At 56.7% G+C, this 13,662-nt stretch overlaps 5 protein-coding genes across 5 annotated transcripts; 2 read left to right on the plus strand and 3 right to left on the minus strand.

Annotated features, from left to right (window-relative positions):
- Positions 1 to 10: 10 nt before the first annotated feature.
- Positions 11 to 4,637, minus strand: SDRG_14739 (hypothetical protein). Its single transcript, XM_008620891.1, has 20 exons — positions 3,946 to 4,637; positions 3,794 to 3,900; positions 3,645 to 3,744; positions 3,389 to 3,602; positions 3,230 to 3,333; positions 3,010 to 3,178; positions 2,767 to 2,961; positions 2,565 to 2,719; positions 2,291 to 2,518; positions 2,133 to 2,245; positions 1,875 to 2,084; positions 1,683 to 1,824; positions 1,523 to 1,632; positions 1,342 to 1,473; positions 1,126 to 1,297; positions 977 to 1,078; positions 824 to 932; positions 624 to 780; positions 435 to 560; positions 11 to 387 (listed from the first exon to the last, which is right to left on the minus strand). The coding sequence occupies exons 1-20, from the start codon at positions 4,600 to 4,602 to the stop codon at positions 72 to 74; spliced, it is 3,618 nt and encodes a 1,205-aa protein (XP_008619113.1). The 5' UTR covers positions 4,603 to 4,637; the 3' UTR covers positions 11 to 71.
- Positions 4,638 to 4,891: 254 nt separating this feature from the next.
- Positions 4,892 to 6,421, minus strand: SDRG_14740 (hypothetical protein; the record flags this gene model as incomplete). Its single annotated transcript, XM_008620892.1, has 2 exons — positions 4,892 to 6,158; positions 6,203 to 6,421. The coding sequence occupies 2 exons, from the start codon at positions 6,419 to 6,421 to the stop codon at positions 4,908 to 4,910; spliced, it is 1,470 nt and encodes a 489-aa protein (XP_008619114.1). The 3' UTR covers positions 4,892 to 4,907.
- A 496-nt stretch (positions 6,422 to 6,917) lies between these two features.
- SDRG_14741 (hypothetical protein) lies at positions 6,918 to 8,497 on the minus strand (the record flags this gene model as incomplete). The annotated part of the gene is made up of 2 exons (XM_008620893.1): positions 6,918 to 8,222; positions 8,273 to 8,497. 2 exons carry the CDS (start codon positions 8,495 to 8,497, stop codon positions 6,918 to 6,920), a joined length of 1,530 nt encoding a protein of 509 aa, XP_008619115.1.
- A 790-nt stretch (positions 8,498 to 9,287) lies between these two features.
- SDRG_14742 (hypothetical protein) lies at positions 9,288 to 10,986 on the plus strand. The gene is made up of 11 exons (XM_008620894.1): positions 9,288 to 9,345; positions 9,392 to 9,546; positions 9,596 to 9,637; positions 9,688 to 9,757; positions 9,802 to 9,891; positions 9,948 to 10,044; positions 10,088 to 10,166; positions 10,211 to 10,288; positions 10,338 to 10,567; positions 10,615 to 10,692; positions 10,756 to 10,986. Exons 1-11 carry the CDS (start codon positions 9,312 to 9,314, stop codon positions 10,859 to 10,861), a joined length of 1,059 nt encoding a protein of 352 aa, XP_008619116.1. The 5' UTR covers positions 9,288 to 9,311; the 3' UTR covers positions 10,862 to 10,986.
- Positions 10,987 to 11,094: 108 nt separating this feature from the next.
- Positions 11,095 to 13,357, plus strand: SDRG_14743 (hypothetical protein). The gene is made up of 6 exons (XM_008620895.1): positions 11,095 to 11,740; positions 11,785 to 11,912; positions 11,959 to 12,072; positions 12,119 to 12,285; positions 12,327 to 12,420; positions 12,461 to 13,357. Exons 1-6 carry the CDS (start codon positions 11,155 to 11,157, stop codon positions 13,289 to 13,291), a joined length of 1,920 nt encoding a protein of 639 aa, XP_008619117.1. The 5' UTR covers positions 11,095 to 11,154; the 3' UTR covers positions 13,292 to 13,357.
- The last annotated feature ends 305 nt before the right edge of the window (positions 13,358 to 13,662 follow it).

The raw sequence follows: 13,662 nt of genomic DNA on the forward strand, positions 1-13,662 counted from the left end.
CGCAAGCGAGTGAAATGAAATCGCTACATTTGAATGCATTTAGTTGAAAATACTGTGGGACAAAGAGAGCTCTATACAGATTGAAGGGACGCGGCAGTGGTCGCAGCATGATGCGCCGTCGCGTTCACCACGAGCTTGTGCACGGCCTCGTGCATGTTCAACGTCAAAGGGTCGCCGTGGACGACCTTGATGGTGGAAAGGACCACTTGGGCCAGGTTGCCCAAGTGGTGGGTCGCGTCCGGGTTGTGTGCTTTTTCATACTCGATGGCGGCCGCGACCGTGCGCTCTTGGACGTCCGAGAGGTGCAAGAAATCGTCTCGGATGATGCTTCGCGCCAACTCGTACGACAAATTGGAGGAAATAGCCGGCGAGATCGAGGCTATAGTCCTAATATTGATGTTGTAATTGGCACGGTGGACAAGACGCAGCCCTACCGAAAGTCTTGGACGGCAAACGCATAGAGCTGGCACGACTTTGTGAGCACAGTGAGCGTCGACTCGGTACGGTAATGCTCGTCAGGGCGGGCCAAGAGCGCATAGGCTTCGACGACAGCGCTCTCCCTGCAATTAAAAAATCAGACTATCAGCCTAGCATACACTGGAAAACGAGCAAAAATGGTGTACCCGAGGACGCGCGCGTTGCGGTTGTCCTTGTCGAGCTGCTCGCACTCGCCGTCCAGAATAAAGTACATTTCCGTGCCGGGGCTGCCGCTATGACAGACGCGTTCGCTTCGAAGCACGTACTGCGGCTTGAGCAGGAACATGGCGTAGCTTACAAACCCTAGCCCGCGTTGAGAACTGGTGCTATCTTGGCTGTGTCGTACCTTTGTAGCGCTTCTCCATACTGGCAATGATGCCAATTGTCATGATGGAGCTGGACGAGACGAGGCGGGCGACATCAAAGCGGAGGCTGGGTCGCAGCTGCCCAAAGATCTAGTCCTCGACCATGAGCCCACGCGGGGATAAAAAGACGCAACTTTTTCTTCTGGAAAGAGGCACACGGTCGAGAGCAGGTAATCGTAGTGCCGCTTGACATTGGTGCTCAAGCGTACCGACATGGACGCGTCCCGTACATAGTCCTATGGGTGGTATCCTAAATATGTACAACATTAACAAATTGTAGTACCTTCATGGCGTTGAGGCGGGAGCTGTACTCGCGCGCGCTCGGGTCGTAGTTGTAGATGACTTCGATGATGCCACTCACGACGTAGGCAAACACAGTCGAGTTGACGAGGAGGCAAATAATGGCAAAGAGGATCTCAGCAACCGAAAATCGATAGGGCCGAATATCGCCATAGCTAGCACCATGTACAGAATGTCCTTTGGCCATGCAATCATGTACCCCACTGTGGCCATGGTGGTGAAGGCCCAGTAGATGGACGCAAGGTACCGATCGACTATCGAGACACGGTTCGAGCACAAGCCCGGGTCGGCGTCTTGGGGAAAAAAATATTCCGTGCACCACGTGCGGAGTCTACAATACACAAATTTCCAAATGGTCTATAATATCGCAAAAAACGCACCCGAGATCTTCCTCTTGGAGCATGATGAAGTGAAACATGCACCCGTTCCAGTGGCCAAAGAGCACCATGATCATGACGAGCTTCAAGAGACGCTCCGTCGACGGGCTCAGCTACACGCACAAGGCGGCGCTCAACGCTTTCCTTTTTGAATAAAACGCACCTGGATCGAGTCGCGGAGGCGTTTAAACACCTTGCCGATCTTGAGGAGTCGAATGAGCTTGAAGATGCGCGCGATACGAAAAACGCGCAAAATCTTGGTCGACGCGAGTACTTGGCTCGAGTTGCGCTCCGTGATAAAGTAGCTATACAGTGCACACAATAAGACGCGGGCATTTCGGGTCGAACGCAGGACCTGCCAATCGTATCGATGGGCACCGTCGAGACAAAGTCGACGAGGAACCAGCCGCGGAGGTACGCGTACATGATGGTATTCCCATTCACGACCAGTTGACGCTCCATCGTGTAATACGCTGTCCGAAACGAAATGCCAATGTCCACAAAGAAAAGCGCGTCGACAAACAGGTCAAACATCAGCTCCGAGCCCGAGGGATCCGAGTTAAACCTATAAAACGCGTTTTTTTCTCACACCCAACTACACAGCTGAGTATACCCAATGCGATACGGGACCATGATGGTAGAGTACATGATGGCCGTGGCGACCGAGAGTTGCCAGTTGACAAGGAAAAGATCTTGCGGATGGAACACCCAGTGCTGGTGCGCCATCTAGAAACACCGCACTCGTGAAACTAGGGGTAGGGTCCCGCCCACCTTGCGCTCGTTGGGGACAGACCGGACGAGCGGCTGGACACGCAGCACGGCAGCATCGAGCTGTTTTGTGCTCGAGATGGTTTCAATTTCGTCATCTTCCGAAGACGACGAGAGATCGTAGGTCCCGAGGTCCTCCATCAGCGGTTGGTCCTTAGCCTCAAAGCTCGCTCGGCGCGCCACCGCTGGTTGTAGATACATACCAGGTTTGCGAGTGAGCGGCAGTACGCGCTACATATCAAATTGCTAGCGTCGAGAGATACACCCGTGAACCTACCCCCGACAAGGAGAACCGGCGGTGCCGGAGCCCGTTGGTGGACGACGGCTTGGTACCGATGTTGAACTCTTCGAGCGGTCCGCGCTTAGTCATATACCGCACTTTTTGGTCTCCCGTGTGCTCGAAATGGGCAAGAATCTCGGGCCATGTCTCCCCTAAATGCATATATGTGGACACATTGTCGTATGCACAACGAATATACCAATGTGCGAGATGACTTGACGCGATAGAAATGTGAGTTCGCAGTACGTCTTGGAGATGGCCGAGCAAATGCGAACACCGCGGCCGTAGCGCGGGTGGTACAGCTCGATTTCACCAAAGTGCATGCCTGGCGAGAGCGGAAGAAGCTGCGTCTCGCCCATCTGGCCCATGTACGCCTTGACGAGCACCGCGGTACCTACGCATTATTGTCTAATTCCTTGGCTAGACATACTCAGAGGACAACCTTTCATAAGAAAGAAGACGTGGGCGGCAATCTCGTGCTGGGTGTAAATGCCTTCGTCTTTCACGACAAAGAACGGGTGCATCGCGACCGCCATGTCGCTCACGAGCCCCTCGTGGAATTCAGAGAGAAAGTCGATGCGCGCAATGAATTTGCGCAGTACGTGGTGCAGCTAGTCGGGACAATATTGTCAATCTCGCCGTATGCATACTTATCGTGTTACCACTTCGTGCCGCAGGACGCTCGGCAGATTCTTGAGAATCGTATCTTCGTCAAACACTGAGCGTTGGCGGTAAAAGTACTCGAAGTGATCCAGGATGCGCTTGCCTAGAGCCACACGTTGAAGAAGACTAATGAGAATCCCGAAAAAGGAGATATAGACCGATGGACGTGGGAATGCTGCGAGCAATGATGTACTCCTTCACGGACGTCATGCGCTCCGACTGCATGCGGCTGCTCGCATCGAGGTTGTCGACGAGCGCCGTGATGTTGCCGATCACGTAACCAAACATAACGACGCCAATGACCATGACGAACATGGCAATCACGATCTCGACTTTGGTCTTCGGGTCAATGTCGCCATAGCCCACCGTGGTCTAGCAATATATATTGGTAAACGCTAGATGCAATATGCGTACCATGGTCACAATAGCCCAGTAGAGCGACGCGAGATACTGCAAATTTTGCTTGTGGGCGTGGTTGTCGGCCATGTAGCCGGCCGCCGACGCCCACGAATACCTATACGATCGTCGTCAGCTTCGCAAGTTGATGGAGTGATAAGGTCGACGTTGAGGTTGTTGCTGCGTAAAACCACACGCACGCGACGAGGTGCGCGAGGAAGAAGACGAAAAAGAGAATCTTGAGCAGCGACAGGAGGCTTTGGTTGACAAATACCTACCGCAGCACATATTGTGTATCGCCAGGGACGGCGCCACCGACCTCTTCTTCCCATTTGGCGATCATGACACCAATTTTCCGAATGCGAGCGAGCTTGAGCAGCCGCACGAGCTTGGCACCGCGAAAGATGCGCGTCGTCATGAGCGCGGACGAGTTGTGGTTCGGGTACATCCACGAGACGACCGTCGATATCGGCACGGTTGACACAAAGTCGATGAGGAACCAGCCCTTGAGGTACGCGAGCGCGATGTGCTGCTTGTTGTAGTACACGTGGCCCGTGCTCGGGTTCTCAATCCCGGTGCGAAACGAGCACATAATGTCGACGAAGAACGCGCAGTCGATCACAGTCTCGACGACCAAGAAGAGGCCGGTGGCGTCGATCGAGAAACTCACGCGGTACGGCACGACGGCCGTCGTGTACAAGACGCAGCACGCGAGCGCGAGGTCCCACTTGACCTTGAGGTCGCTCTCCGGGTCAAACATGAGCGGCGGCACGGCCGCGCGCCGGTACCGCGTCGTGGGCTTGGGCGGCACGAGCACGCTGAGGTTGTCGCGCACCTTGGCCCAGAGCTGGCGCGCGCGCTCGGGGCCCGTAAGGACCTTGGCCGTGCTGTTGCGGCGTGACGGTAGCGACGACTTGTGGCGAATGCGCTGCAACACCGACTCGGCGGACGAGAAGCGACGTGAGCCCGTGTCCATGGCTTTTCACGAGTGGAAGATCCAAGCGTTTCGAGGATCGAGACGGTTTAGACAGGCCGTCGCCAAAGATTTCCTTGGGAGATGCGCCAGCGATACCGGCGCCGAGCTCACAGAAGGACAAGGATCGACAAACAAGGCGTTAGTTGGTGCTAAAGTCCATGCCGGTGCTACCCTCCTACCGATCGCCGGAGCGAGTAGAGACAGCGAAACGGTAGCGAGAAGCGGTATACCAAGTTAGCAAATTCCCCATCTGCGTACGCTTGGGCTGAAATGAACACGCCACAGCATTCGCCAAACAGCTAGTTTTATGTTAACGTGACATACCACGCCGGTCGAGTACTGCATGGTTCGTGGACTGGCGTCACGACAAGGCAAATCGAATCTGTTGAGTCCGCGTCGGTGCTGGAGTCGTCACGTGCTTCGGCCGTGGCCATGGCCTCGGTCGCCATGCTTGCCCAGTCAATGCGCAAGCAGCGCAGCCCAAGAAGGATCGTTTTCAAGGTCACTGCAATTGTCGACGCAACCCAAACGCCCGGGAGTCCAAGGTCGAGGTGGAGGCCGCAGTAGTACGCCAGCGGCAGCTCGACGCCCCAGAGCCCGCCGATCGTCACGATTGTCACGAAGCGCATTTGGCACAGACCTTCGAGGGTCGTGACCAAGGCGACTTCGAGGCTACGCAAGCCACACGCGAGCACGAGCAGCGGTAGAACGTCCGTGTACATGATGAGAAGCGACGTCTCGGGTGTAAAGAGGCCGACGATCCGCGCTGGGGAGAGCCAAAGGCCCAAGCAGACCAGAGCACCCGTTAGCAGTAACACGGCGACGCCGCGCCTTGCACAGGCCCGGGCAGCCTCGGGTCGGCCACCACCGAGATGCGTCGCAAGGCCAACTTCCGAGGCGAGCCCGATACCATAGTAAATCGCATCCACGACCGTCCAGACGTTGCTCAAAATCGCATGGGCCGCCATCGCCTCGGTGCTGATTCTTGCTACCACGAGCGAGAGCGCGGCCGTCGCGAGCAAGTCACAGCCGTCGTTGAGACCGAGCGGGAGTGCGATTTGAAGAAAAGTTGTCCACCGTTGCCGCGTCAGCTCCGAGATCTTCCAGCCGCCCCACGCATCGCGGTGGAGCTTTTTGTACTCAAATGCGTAGAGGTACAGCGCGATCGGCTGGAGCCACGCCACGAGAACCGTCGCGAGTGGCGATCCATCAAAGCCAAGCTGGGCGACTTCAATAAGAACGTAGTTGGCGCCAATGTCGAGGCCGACCGCGACGACTGCATTTAGAGTAGTCGGCGCGACGACGCCCATGGCTTGGAGGTACTGGCGCAAGCAGACGTACGCGAGAAGCGGCCACATGCTCGGGGACAAGAGCGCGCCAAACCGGGCGCCCAGCGCCACAATCGCGCTATCATCCGATGCAACGCGCAGCATATCGTGGAGGAAGAGGCAGTAGATCGTCGTGGGAACCGCGAGGAGGGTGACGAGGACCAGCGCCATTTGAAGCCAAATGCCCATGAGGATGCCGTTTTTGGCGCCGTACGCTTGGCCGCAGAGCTACAGGTAGAGGAGGTGACGGGATGCAGAGGCATTTTTTGTACCACGACGAGGGCGTTGGCAAGGCCCCACACGGTGTAGAGAGGGAAGTCGATCCAGAGCATCGCGAGCGACGCGCCGGCGAGCTCGTTGGTACCAATGTGCCCCACAAAGGCGGCGTCAATGACGAGGAGGGAGAACCGAGCGACGTTGCTGAGCATGAGCTGGAGCGCCAGGCACACAAAGGGCCACAGCTCGGCGCGCGGCTCGTCGGTCTCACCCATGAGCAAGAAGAATCAAAGGAAGAATGGCGTCGCTCCATCGCATGCAAATCGTGGCAACGCAGGATATTGCTGGGGGTTGTGAGCTGGACACTATGCTATCGCTGGTGGATCTTTTCAAATTCTGTTGCACAGCGCAGTCTTTATAATGGGTGCAGCATCTTGACCGTGATGGTCCTTGTGAGACCTTGGGAATGATGTCGGCAGCAAAATGACAATACAACGTTGCTCTTGCAAGTAGTACCAAAGAGCGTTGGGGGGTCAAGGACCCTCGATGGTTTTGAGCAGGGGAATAACTAGTTATTTCCTTGGTTTTGAGCCACTTGATCGTTTGAGCCACTTGATAGATATATTTTTCTGCAGCAAAGGATATTACACGTAGCAACAACCGAATCCAAAAGGTATAGATGTTAGTTCCACTGGTCATTTTGGGAATCAACTGACGCAGCATAACGCAGTTGGACCGGTGTACTAGTATGTAACGAACGACCTTCCAGGCTTAGAGGAACGTTGCATACCACGAGTCATTTGACTTGTCGTCGTCCCACTCGTTCTCGCTGCTATTATTGGGGGTGGCGTCGGGCAGTGAAAGGACGTGGATCGAGCCGCTCTTGCGTTCCAGCACGAATACATCGTTGAGCTCAGTGCTCGATTGTGTGACCTCGGCCGTCACCATGGCGTCCGCGACGGTCGCCGCCCAGTCGATGCGAAGAAAGCACACGCCGAGGATGAGGGCTTTTGCTGCGATCGCAAGCGCCATTGCAGCCCAGACGCCAAAGAGTCCATAGTCTTGAACCTGCCCGAGGTAGTACGCAAGCGGCAACTGCACGCCCCAGAGTCCGATGACAGTCACCGTCGTCACAAGCCGCATTTGACGGTGGCCCATGCCTTCGAGCGACGTGGCCACGCCGATCTCGATGGCGTCAACGACCAGCGTGACCATGTACATCGGCAGCACGGTCTCGTAGATCGCGAGCAGTTTTTGGCTCGGAGTAAAGATGCCAACGACGGCCGCGGGCGTTGACCAAAGCACGAGACACACGAGCAGTGCCACCACCAAGAGGACGCCAAAGCCAAACATTGCGCTCGTACGGGCGGCTCTCGGGCGGCCGCCGCCCAGATGCGCTGCGAGACCCACTTCTGCCGCGACGGCGACACCACGAAAAATGGCATCGACGACCATCCAAACGTTGGCCAAAATGGCTTGCGTCGCGATTGTGTCGGGGCCGAGCTTGGCCACAATGAGAGAGAGAGCGGCCGTGACGAGCGTATCCCAGCCGCTGTTGAGGCCGAGCGGAAGGGCCATGCGAAGAAACGTCTGCCATCGTACCCACGTGAGCTCCGAGAACGCCCAGCCGCCCCATGACGCTTTGTGGTACGCTTTGTAGACACAGCAGTAGCCAAAGAGCGCGATCGGCTGGAACCAGGACACAAAAACAGTGGCCAGAGGTGACCCGTCAAAGCCGAGGTCGGCACCGTAAATCAAGAGGTAGTTGGCGCCAATATCAAGGCCGATCGAGACGACGCCGTTGATAGTCGTGGGTGTGACGATGGCCATGGCTTGGAGGTACTTGCGCAAACAGACGTACACGAGCTGCGGCCACACGCTCGGCGACAAGAGCGCGCCAAACCGTGCACCCAGCGCCACCACAGTACTGTCATCCGAGGCAAACCGGAGAAAGACGTCGACAAAGCCATAGTAGATCGTCGTCGGAATCGCGCAGACCGTGACAAGCACGAGCGCCATTTGCAGCCAAATGCCCATAAGAACGTAGTTTTTGGCGCCGTACGCTTGTCCGCAGAGCTACAGAGATGCACGCATCAGCATCGCATTGGAAGCACATGGACGAGTACCGCAGTGAGGGCCGACGCCATGCCCCAGAAGGTGCAGAGCGGCAACTCGACCCAAATGGTCGCGAGGGAAGCACCCGCAAACTCGTCCGTGCCAATGTGACCGACAAACGCCGCGTCGATCACGTAGAGGGCAAAGCGTGCAACACCTTCGATCGCCAGCTGCAGCGCCAGCCAGAGGAACGGCCAGAGCTCCACGCGCACGCAAAAGTTGTCGTCAGGTCTCATGGAAAACAAATAATGACGAGGTGCCTTCACGGTACGAAGAAAGTGTCGAGAATATGCTGTTTGCGTGTGGTTGCGAGGCTGCTGGATTTTTGGTGCACTGACAAATACGTGGTTGCTAGCATCGTGTGGACAGTGCTCGACCGAAAGTATCACAAAAGATCCAGTTGTAACTCAGGTGAAAGTTGCATACTGCTTCATGGTACTCGACCGCACGCTAGCCGCATCGCCTCCGCATCACCAGTACTGTGCTTCGCAAAGACGGGATGAAAAGGCTACATATGTGGGTCGTCTCGGCATCGCATTGGACTGTCGAGTCGGCGTTCAGAAAATTGTTGTCCAAACGCTTCTGCCAACTGCAGCGTTTGCCAAGCCCTACCCCTTGCACGTTACCAAACTATGAGCCCGCGAGCGATTGGAATAAGAGAACAATATACTTGTGCTAGTACACTATATATATGAAGGTGTTCCGCGTTATCTTCATGATCACACGAAGACTTTGCAAACGTAGCGCTACGCCTGAATGAATGCGTGGGAGTTGGCACCAGCACTTGGTCGTTGAGAGCACACCCTATATCGTTGGCTGCGTCTTCATTCCGCAGAAAACTCTCAGAGTACCACCAGCATCATGCGCATCAGCCCCATCTTTGCCGCGGCAAGCCCCAACTCCAACAGAGCCCAAGTGCAACTACCCCAGTACCATGTTCATGGTTGCAGCGCGTGCTGACATGGCGCTTGTTCTTAAATGTGGCATGTGCCGCACAAAAGAACCACCATGCCACATTTAATACGTGGCCTGTCCCTTGAAGATACCGGCATGAGCAACGAGGCCGACGTCTGGTCGCATGGCGGTAGCATCCTGCGTCCGGGTCGTAGCCCATGCGCAGCTGCCTGTAGGTGAGGATCAAGATGATGAGGACGAGGCAGCCGACGACGGCGAGGTGCAGAACGACGACGACGACGGTGGCTCCAACCTCTTTGACGCGTTCGAAGCCTTCCATCTCCAAGCCTCCAAGCGCATCGCCGTCTTGCTGCAGCTGAGCAACGACCAGGTCAGCTCCTTCTACGTATGACCGTAGCGCGTCTGCACATTGCTGCTAGATCCACGCGGTGAGCGACGCTGCCCACCCGACGCCCTGCCTCGTACGACACGCCGGACGAATGGCTGCGTTCATGCACCTTCTTGTACGTAGACCAACGCCGACGACGACTGCTACCGACACTGGTCTGAAGGTGCGCCTTATCTGCGCGTCACGGGTCGTGGTACGTCCCGTCTTTCCTCCCATCGACAGCTCATGCGGGACAAGGCCTGTTGCACCCGCCGCTGGTGGGCGAGGAGCTACCGCAGTGCGTACCGCCTTTGGCCGTTGCCAAGAAGACGCATCCGCCGCCCCGAGGTGCCATCCTTCTGCATCACAAGACGCTATACTCTGACGTCATGCAACTGCATTAGCCATCTGCTTGGAAATTACTGGCACCGCGGTACTGCTTGCCCCCAACCAAAGCTTTAGTCGCATCAACGACGAGGAAGAAGAAGAAGTGCTTGCAAGGTAGTACGCATATCCCGGTGCGCGGGACCCACGATGATGATAGCGATGGTATTCTGGACGAACCGCTCTATGTGCATCAACTACCCCATACGAACGAGGCCAGCGACATCTTTACCGATCACGTTCGTCGTCTTGTGAGCGTGGACGGCGCTCAGCCAGCGCGTAGGCGTCACCACGCGCATCGCTCGTCCAGCAAATGCACGATGCATTCTTAGAGCGTCTTTGGCTCCAGACGGCCATCCAAGTACGTATTGCGTCTCTGGACTACTTAGCTAGCGAATGCATATCTGTAGTGTGACCCAATTTTGCGCCAAGTGCTCCAGCCACTCGGCGAACCCGCCCTGCCGCCGCCACCGAGCCCGACGCCGAGCCCGACGCCGAGCCCGACGCCGATGAGTGATGACGTGGACGACCACGAAGCGTTTGATCTGCACGGCAATGTGCTCACGTCCGTGACGTGTCACTTGCCGTCGACGCCGCGCTTTGAGATGCGACGGCACTACTCGCCGTCACGACCGCACGTGTTAGCCTAATGGTTGAGCAAAGAACGAGCCAGTCACGTGCCTGTAGGACAATGCCACACTTTGAGCCTGTGCTCACGACAAGGCAAGCGATCCCGTACCGGATCAAACTGCGGTCCAAAGCCTGGTATCCCACATCTATCTGATGATCTATCTAGTATCGATCTATCGGACGCTAAGGACAAGATAGGCATGCGAGTCTTGTGAAGCCGGTAGCAAGTCGCAAAAAACCACCACGGCCCAACCAATCGTCGAGCGCGTTGACGATACTTCCCAAGATCCCCCCGCGGAGCTAATGCCCTGGATAGCTCCAATCGAAACGTAAACTCTCCGACTCAGTACGACGAGAGCTATCTTTCAGTACGACTTATCTTAGCTGCTTCTATATAAGAATATCACCATAGTCGAAATTCTGATGCGACTCGGGACTTCCCGCCATTCCGCAAGATCGCGTCCGTGGCGCCGAGTTCAAACACATATTCCATCATGCACCAATCAACAAGTCGCATGCCAAAATGTTTCAGCCAATCAAAACGTTTCTTGCTCGTTGTGCGAAAGTGCACTTGGCTCCATTTTGCGACTTGGTGCGATGGCCGACCACCTCTTCGTCTTTGCCAACAACAAGGCCGGCATGGACGGCGTCGACCGCTCCAAGGTCAACGAGACCATCTACGAGCTCTCCAAGGACTCGGCCTTTTTCAAAAACTCGCTGGCGAAGGACGCCAAGACCGACGAGCGCATCGCCGAGCTCCGCCGTCGCCTCGATACCAAGCGCCGGCACGACCTCCACGAGACAGTTGACGCACTCGTCCTCGAGCTCGAGGCCAAGCGGTGTCTACGCCGCGTCCACGTTGTTGTCGACATGGACATGTTCTTTGCTGCTGTTGAGATGCGCGATCGGCCCGAGCTCGCGACTGTCCCGATGGCCGTCGGCGGCATGGGCATGATCAGCACGGCCAACTACGAAGCGCGCAAGTTTGGCGTCCGCGCTGCGATGCCAGGTTTCATTGGCAAGAAGCTCTGCCCGGCCCTTGTATTTGTCCCTCCGGATATGGCCAAGTACGCCGCCGTCGCCGACGTCACACGGCGCATCTTTGCCGAGTACGATCCGCAGTTTGCGGCCGCAAGCATGGACGAAGCGTATTTGGACATCACCGACGTGTGCTTAGCCCGCGGTACTACGATCTTAGTGGGCGCGAGAGACCAGTGGTGCGAGTAGGCGCCACGGACACGGCGAGTATGGAGGCGACGGCCGCGGCCGTCACGGCCGAGTTGCGGCAGCGCATATTCGATGCGACCAAGCTCACTGCGAGCGCCGGCATTTCTACCAACGCCAAGCTGGCCAAGGTATTCGTCTTCATTGATGTGATAGACAATTTTGTCGTTGGTGTAGGTCTGCTCCGACATGAACAAGCCCAACGGACAGTACTTGCTACCGTTCACACGCGACGCGCTGGTGAAGTTCATCGAGAATCTCCCGATCCGCAAGCTCGGCGGCATTGGCAAGGTACGTGGCGCTATGTCACATTGGCGGTGGCCAACGCAGGCGGTAGGTGCGGGAGAAGGTGCTGGCCGCGCTCGGGATTCACACGGGCCTCGACCTCTTCAACGCGCGCTACGACTTGTTTCATAGTCACTCGGAGATTACAGCGCGATGGCTCCTGGAGATTTCCATGGGTGTCTACGAAGGCACGGGCGGCGACGAACGCAAGAGCGTCAGGTACGACTACGTCGCTACTGGGGGTGCTACATCAACCCTAGTCGCGAGTCGACGTTTGCAGCCACGGGTTCTTTATTGGCGCTCAAAAGTATTTGCAAGGACATTGTCCAGCACGTCAGAGCCGACCTTCTTAGCGTACGTAGGCATGTACTACATGTCGTTGACAATCAAGTAGGAGCGCGTGACGGGGCTCTGTGTGACGCTCAAGCTCAAGACTGAGGCCTTCCACGTCCGGACGCGTGCGTTCACGAGCAAGGCGAGCGTCGAGCCAACGCTGCTCGACCTCGCGTACATGCTCCTCGAGCGCGAAGTGCGGCACGACCAAAAGACGATCAAGCCACCGCCGCGCTACCGGCTCATGGGCGTTCGCATCTCCAAGCTCCAGGAGCGGGATGCGAGCTGCGAGGTCGCTGCGACGAGCCAGCTGCGGCTCGAGGAAACCTTGTTTGCGCCCGCCCCAGCAGCAAAGTGCCCCGTGTGTGCGTCCAGCGTGCCACGCGCGCAGCTCCAGCGACACATTCAAGAGTGTCTTGGTGACGACGACGCGTGTCCGAGGTCGTCGGATACAATATTGTCATCGCCTGTCAAAAGGAAAAGGTCTTTTTTTCAGGAGACGCCACCAACACCGTCCCGACGCCCTGACCGCAGCGAGTCAACTGCGTCCGATGCACTGACGACGCATGTTGAGGCAGCGAGCACGGCCGGTAGCAGCACCAAAATGGCTCCCGACGAGACGTTGACAGCGTGTCCGATCTGCGGACAGTCGTTCGAGTCGCAGAGCCCAGCGTGGATGAACCGGCACATTGAAGCCTGTCTCGGCGACACGACCGGAACGTCCGATGAAAGAACTAGTACCGGTACACCGTCGTGTCCAGTGTGCAGTGCGCCGTTGGACATGGCGAGTACCCAGGCCGTGAACGACCACTTGGACGCGTGCTTGGCCCACGTGGCACGCCCCAAGCGCCGCAAACCCAAAAGTATCAAGACCTTCTTTCAGCAGCCGTAAATTATTCGCGATAAGAACACGTGGCTACCAGATACACGGGCAGGATGCCCCATGAGCAACCAAGCCGTGGCTGCATGTCCGCCTCGGTCTGCTCGCCAGTGCGAAGCAGAGCTGGTGCGTGGCCATGAGCCGCTACTTGGTCCTGCACTGGCTTTTCTAACATAATAGTTATTGGCAGTGTTGACGGGCGCGATTATGGTCGGCCGACGTCGGGTAAGCTCGGTGCTGGATCTCGATTGCGAAAGACCAACACTGCGTGAACTTCAACTTGATGCGACCCGAAGACTTTGAATTATGTGGCTGTGGGAGAGACGATTCACTGTGTATACCAAGCCTCTGTCAATGGTCGTGTGCTAACTCACGCACTCGAC

This window comes from Saprolegnia diclina (genome assembly GCF_000281045.1).
Source record: "Saprolegnia diclina VS20 unplaced genomic scaffold supercont1.77, whole genome shotgun sequence".
Lineage (NCBI taxonomy): Eukaryota > Oomycota > Saprolegniomycetes > Saprolegniales > Saprolegniaceae > Saprolegnia > Saprolegnia diclina.